At 47.6% G+C, this 6,583-nt stretch overlaps 1 protein-coding gene across 1 annotated transcript in view; it reads left to right on the top strand.

Annotated features, from left to right (window-relative positions):
- Positions 1 to 4,483, top strand: part of POLA1 (DNA polymerase alpha 1, catalytic subunit) — a 317,031-nt gene extending 312,548 nt beyond the window's left edge. Inside the window, exon 37 of the mRNA XM_059680284.1 lies at positions 3,121 to 4,483. Within this exon, the coding sequence (XP_059536267.1) occupies positions 3,121 to 3,266 (146 nt within the window). The 3' untranslated portion in view covers positions 3,267 to 4,483. The remainder of the gene's footprint in view (positions 1 to 3,120) is intronic.
- Positions 4,484 to 6,583: the final 2,100 nt, after the last annotated feature.

Below are 6,583 nucleotides of genomic sequence, written 5' to 3'. Positions count from 1 at the left end.
TGGGGACAGGATATTTTTTGGTAATTAGTATACAACCCTAAGGAATCCACATGTAGGATGGAGCAGAGTCAATAATCTATAAATACATGTTCCTCAAATGTGACTCCCAGGACATGTAGATTCCCATTGCTCGTGTATTAAGATGAATGACTTCCGGTGCTACTGCAGCCCATTACAGTATATTTTGCTGATGCACTTATATGTAGGAAGAGCATTTCCTTCCCTAGCTCTACCAAGTTTGGTTTTTTGTGCTGGTTGAGACAGTGACAGCCATGGCCAGTGGCATCTCCAAGGACCAGGCTGGGATGGCTGCAGATCTTCTTGGCCTCTTGGGATTTTTTAACAGTTGTCCTCAGGCATCTGACCTGCACTGCCGATGTCCGTGGCCTCTTTACAACTCCCCACACCAGAGCAGGGAGAAGGCATAGGGTTTGACTGGCCACATTAACTGGTTTCCACCATTTAACACCAGTATTTTCCTGTGAGTTTTAAAATAGTTGCTGGAGCCCTAGCCGGTTTGGCTCAGTGGATAGAGCATCGGCCTGCAGACTGAAAGGTCCCAGGTTCGATTCCGGTCAAGGGCATGTACCTGGGCTGCGGGCACATCCCCAGTAGGAGGTGTGCAGGAGGCAGCTGATCAATGTTTCTCTCTCATCGATGTTTCTAACTCTCTATCCCTCTCCCTTCCTCTCTGTAAAAAATCAATAAAATATATTTTTTTTAAATCAATAAAATATATTAAAAAGAAATAGTTGCTGGAGCATCAAAGGAAACAGGGTGATGGTTTCAAGGTGAAGCCTGACATGGGTGGCCTATGGGCCTAAAGCGGGGGAGAGAAAACCATGAAGAAGGGGTGAGCCCTTTCCCCCTTGGCTCCCAGCCCCAAGGCCTGCAACAACAAATACAATTGTTTCCTAGATCTTCCCTACGTTATTGATTCAGTTCTCATTGGGAAGCAAGTGAGAGTTTTTATCTGCATCGCAAAGTGGCATGGAATGGTGCCTTGGCCATATTGATGGCTGTGGCATACACTGGTGATCGCAGTTGTTTTTTGCAAAGAAGAGCACCAAGTGACGCTGGTTGTCATTCTAACTCTGCTGCGTGGCAGCGTAAATAGTCCCCTTTCTAACCAACCTGGTGGGAAAAGTCAATATCCCATCAGCAGAGGAGGTAAACACATCAGGAGCCGTGCCCTCTCTCTTCCTGCCCTGCTCCGCATCACCGCAGCTCTTTCACTGTGCTGTCCCCGCGGCACATGCGCTGTGTCAGTCACAGGAAGAGGTGCCTGCCCAGGCTCTGGCCTGCAGAGCAGCTGCCCTGGCTGGGGCCTTTGTTGCCTCTTCCCAGACTCCCAATAATTAGAACTTTCAAAGTGTCTTTCTACGGTTAAAGATGAGCCCCTTCTTTTTCTCTTCTTGCTGTTTTGTATGTTTTTTCTCACCGCCTTGGAACATTTCAATCCCTTCTGGTAAACTTGTTGTTGTTGTTGTTGTTTGAAATGCAGTTGATGTGATTTAGGAAAGGTTGTGGAGAACAAATGTGAATGTGTAGCTAAGGAACAACAATCTTGAGAATGAGTTTTCATTTTCTGGGTCTTTTGTAGACACCAGTGTTGCCCTGCTGTTCAGTGGGGTTTGTCTTTCTGTGATTGCCATGCTTTCCTTCCCGATGCTTTCCTATTCCCAGCACTGGGCACCGTGGCCCCAGCTGGCCTCTGAGGGCTGCCCAGCTCTCTGGGAGCTCTGGCTACCTGGGTTGCATGTCTCCATCCAGATTAGCAGCTGTGTGACCTTAGGCAAGTGACTTGACCTCCCAGTTTCCTCAGCCAGAAAAGGGGGATTTTTTAAAGGGGCCTCTCCAAACACCTCACAGGGTTCCCAGATAGCTTTAAACAAAACTTGTGTCATTTAAACTATCCTGGGCAGGGTTGACTGCCCCAGGATCACCTTTGTCCCCGAAAGATCAGAGCTGGGTGTCACAGCCCTGTTGCTTGTTGAAAAGAACCAGTGGGGAGGCTCTGAGGAGGGAAAAAGAGGTTCTTCCTTCTGCCTGGTCGCGCCCTTCTCCAAACAGGGAGGCCAGGGGTGTGTGGGGAGAAGGAGTAGAGAGCAGAGGAGGGGCGGCTGCGGATCCGAGGTTTACAGGCACACACTGTGGACAGAGAGGAAAACAATCTTGCCAATGGACAGGTGCTCTCCAGCAGCCTGCCTGCTTCTCATCTCTGTCTGCAGAGGAGGGACTGGGAGAAGCCAGCTAGGCCCAGCTGATGCGGGGAGTTGGCACTGGGAGACCCAGGCTTCCTTGGAGACAAAGTGTTTCCTGCCGCATCCATACTTTGCATGCAATTGTATGCATATGCTCAACAGCGCCGCGAAAGTGGCATCTGCAAGTGGCGTTCACCTTGCCTGCTGCACATGGGCACACACCTGCATTCCCATCAGTGCAGGGTGGCTGTGTCCCTACCCCCCCATGTGCTGCGTCAGCGGGGTGCTGAGCAGTGGTGTGCAGGGAAAGGAAGAATGGCTTCCACAGAGGAATCGCGGGGGCTTGGCACCCCCTGCCTGGGACTGGGCCAAGGGTAGACCAGCCACAGGACCATGAAGATATCTGAGCCATCGACCTGCAAATACAATCTGCACCCCCTTCTCTAGTGCATGAGGATTACTGAGTGGTCTTTAAAGAAGCTCCCTCTGGCCCTTGCTGGTTTTGCTCAGTGGATAGAGCGTAGGCCTGCGGACTGAAGGGTCCTGGGTTTGATTCTGGTCAAGGGCACATGCGCGGATTGCAAGCTCGATCCCCACTGTGGGGTGTGCAGGAGGGAGCCGATCAATGATTCTCTCTCATCATTGGTGTTTCTATCTCTCTGTCCCTCTCCCTTCCTCTCTGAAATCAATAAAAATATTTTAAAAAAAAAGCTCCCTCTGGATATAAAGTAAGCACAGGGAGTAGAGTCAGTAGATGGGTACTAGACCTATGGGGGGGGGTCACTTCAGAAGGTATACAAATGTCTAATCGCTGTGTTATACACCTGAAACTAATATTATATTGTAGGTAAACTCTAATGGAAAAATAAAAGCTCTCTCTGAGACTTGTAATCCTTTTATTTTTATTTCTTTTCAGAGAAAATGAAGAAGCAGTATATTAACAATGAAGTTCGTAAGAACTACAGAAATCTCAAGAACATAACAGAGCAGTTCTTGTCCCAAAGTGGCTACACCGAAGTGAACCTCAGCAAGCTCTTTGTGGACTGTGCTGTGAGGTCCTGAGGGCACTCCAGAAGTGGCCATGGCGGGAGTGGTTGAATGAAGAACCAAAGCCACTTCCTGGCACCTCCATCACCTCCCTGGGGTCCTAACCGTTTCTCTGCTTCACTTTTCCACGTGGACTGCATCTCATGTTCACGTGCATGTGGCTCGGGAAGGGGGTCATTAAAGAAACTGAAAGAATATTTCCTCTACCAAGCATCAGGGAAAATGCAAACAGCCTTCCTCTTGCAAAAAATGTACCACATACTATTGAAGAGCTAGCTGCTTTGGATTCGGATTCAGGACTGAATTTTGAGGGAAGGGGTCAGTGAGAGAAGAGAAATTAATTGAGAGTGACCCCAAGCTGTGCCCCCAGGGCTTCAGCAGAGGTGCCCCCAGAAAGAGAGCTTTAGGGAGGCTGGTAGGAGCACTAACATTTTGCCTTTTCACATGCCAATTAAACCCAGGCTCAATCCAAGCGCTTCCCAGCCGCTGGCTGCAGGAGTGGCTGTCCTTTTCAGCCTTGTCTTTTATATACTAGTCGAAGGGGGGCGATTGAGAAGCCCTGCACTCACTAAATAGATTAAACAGAGCTTACTTGTTTATTGAACTGCTCCAAAGTCCAACACACACACACGCACATGCACACTGGGCAGGTGTTTTACGCTCACATTCCTGCTTTCCGTCTTAAGTAGAAAATCCAAGTAAAGGTTTATGCAGTGGGAAAGCACATTTAAAATACTTTGGTATCCCATAACATTTCATTAAAAATGTGTCGAGTTTGGGGCGAGGATCCTTGTGTGATATTCAGAGGGTTGGGTAATTGCCTCTGGTGCTATTTTTCTCATTTGTTCTTTGCCAGAAGCTAAACGTACTTCGATATAGCAGTCTTTCCTTACATTATTGATAAGTTTATACTAACAAAATATATTTCCCCTGTACAACTGTGCTTTATTTTTAAAACTATTTTCCTATGTGGTGGTTGTTTTTTTTTTTTTTTAATAAATACGTTGTGCTTTATTTTTTCACTTAAGAATAAAGTTTTCTGAGGGAAACCAGTTGCAGTGAATCCTTATCAGGAACAAAACGTTGACTAGAGGGGGCAGTAAGGAATAAGGGGTCCCCTTCCCAAACCTCAGCCTGGTTAGCATCAGCTCAGAGAAGCTCCATGTGATATATGTCCTAAAGTCCTGAGTGACGTTCGGGAGAATTTCTCTGGACTTCGGGTCCTTTAAGAGATGAAGTATGGTTTCTCATGCCCTTTGCTGACTTGGACAAAGAGAGCTAAGCTAAGAGCCCAGCGGTGCTTCTCATGGGAGAGCTAAGGTGATAGCTCCTGGGAAAAGGCTATCCCACGAGAGAAAGGTCATCCAACATGGACCCTAGTGAAGGAATACTTGTTAAAGCAATGGAGGTGGCACCACCTTCTATCTCCCTTTACCTTCTCTTTACTCTCCCTCACCCTCTCCTTTCTCCACTGTTTCTTACACTCAGCTTCTAAGTAGAAGAAACACTTGGGGTTTCGGGCCCTGTCAGTTCATTCATTAATGCCTTGGTACTTCCGGCTCTGCAACCTGTCAAAAGTTGGAGCACCCAAGTTGCTTCAGGAAACTAAGGGATTGGTGTGGTTTTCATCACTGTTATCTAAGGTTAGAAATGGTTATCAAATGTGTGCTTCGCGAGCCCATGCCCCCACTTTGCTTTCTGAAGAGAAGACATGTTTTCCTTGATTTATTGGACCTGGGGTTATGGTAAATACAGATAGTTACCTTGGTCATCAAGAATCTCCAGGAGACTCCAGTAACTTCGCACTGGTCTGTTTCTTGTCTCTGCATTTAGATTGGAATCACTTTGAGGGCAGGAACCGTTTCTGTAGAGTCCAGACGTTTCTGAGAACAGCCTTTGAAAAGAGCTAATGCCGTTGTTGATGTTTCTTATTCTGATCTGCAACTCCAGATTAGTCAAGAGGCTTTCCTGGGAGGCACCTAAGTGTTCCAGAATTTTATAAAGTTGGGACTGCCACTGGGAAGTATCCCAGTGGATCTGCCTTGGAAGATTGGAATATGGCTTATGAACTTTTCTCTGAGAAAAGTTCTACTCCTTGGTTTGTGTCAAGCTGATAGCTCAGTGGGTAGGACGGTGCAGAAATGCTGCCCACTTCTTTGTAAGGAGGAGCCGCCCAAATGTCTGCACAGGCTCCCTGGCATGGGGTTGAGCTCAAGTGCTAAAAGTGAAGGGATGCAGCCCTAGCTGGCTTGGCTCAATGGATAGAGCGTTGGCCTGTGGACTGAAGGGTCCCAGGTTTGATTCCAGCCAAGGACACATGCCTGGGTTACGGGCTCGATCCCCACTGGGGGTGTGCAGGAGGCAGCTGATCAATGATTCTCATCATTGATGTTTCTATCTCTCTCTCCCTCTCCCTTCCTCTCTGAAATCAATAAAAATACATTTTTTTAAAAAAAGTGAAGGAATGCAACAGGCCAGGCCAAGTTCGCACTAGACCAGGGGTGGGCAAACTTTTTGACTCGAGGGCCACAATGGGTTCTTAAACTGGACCGGAGGGCCGGAACAAAAGCATGGATGGAGTGTTTGTGTGAACTAATATAAATTCAAAGTAAACATCATTACATAAAAGGGTACGGTCTTTTATTTTTAGTTTTATTCATTTCAAACGGGCCGGATCCGGCCCGCGGGCCGTAGTTTGCCCACGGCTGCACTAGACAGAGGCAGGGACTGTCCATATGGGGCAGCAGCTGTTCAGTGATGCTGGGAGGGACTGAGCCCAGGGTGGCCACATCCAGTTTTCAAGAGAAGCTAAGAATCCTGATATTCCATAAAGTCTCTCGATTTCTAAACCTTGGCAACTGACTTTTAAAAATATTTTTTTATTGATTTCAGAGAGGAAGGGGGGGAGAGAGAGAGAAACATTGATGAGAGAGAAGCATCATTGATCAGCTGCCTCCTGCACACCCCCTACTGGGGATGGAGCCTGGAACCCGGGTGTGTGCCCTGACCAGGAATCGAACCTCAATCTCTTAGTTCCTGGGTCAGTGCTCAACCACTGAACTACACGGATGGGACTGATTTTTTTAATAAAATAAAAAATGCTGTGGGCCAGACTAAACCTCTGGGCTAAATTTTATCCTGGCCCCTTGGGAAACATACTCTGAAAGAACCCCACTCTTCTCGGAGCCCCACGCCTCTGAAAAGGGCACCTTCCCCATTGAATTTAGGAAGCAGGGTCTGCCTGCAAGAGGGTACACATTTATCTCGGCATGCTCACCCTCAACTTTCCCTCATATAAAGGGAGACGGGAGGGCAGATGTTGAACATCTTAC

Source organism: Myotis daubentonii, chromosome X, assembly GCF_963259705.1.
Source record: "Myotis daubentonii chromosome X, mMyoDau2.1, whole genome shotgun sequence".
Taxonomy (NCBI): Eukaryota; Metazoa; Chordata; class Mammalia; order Chiroptera; family Vespertilionidae; genus Myotis; species Myotis daubentonii.
Note: the sequence above shows the minus strand (reverse complement) of the source record. Positions and strands in the feature narration are given on the sequence as shown.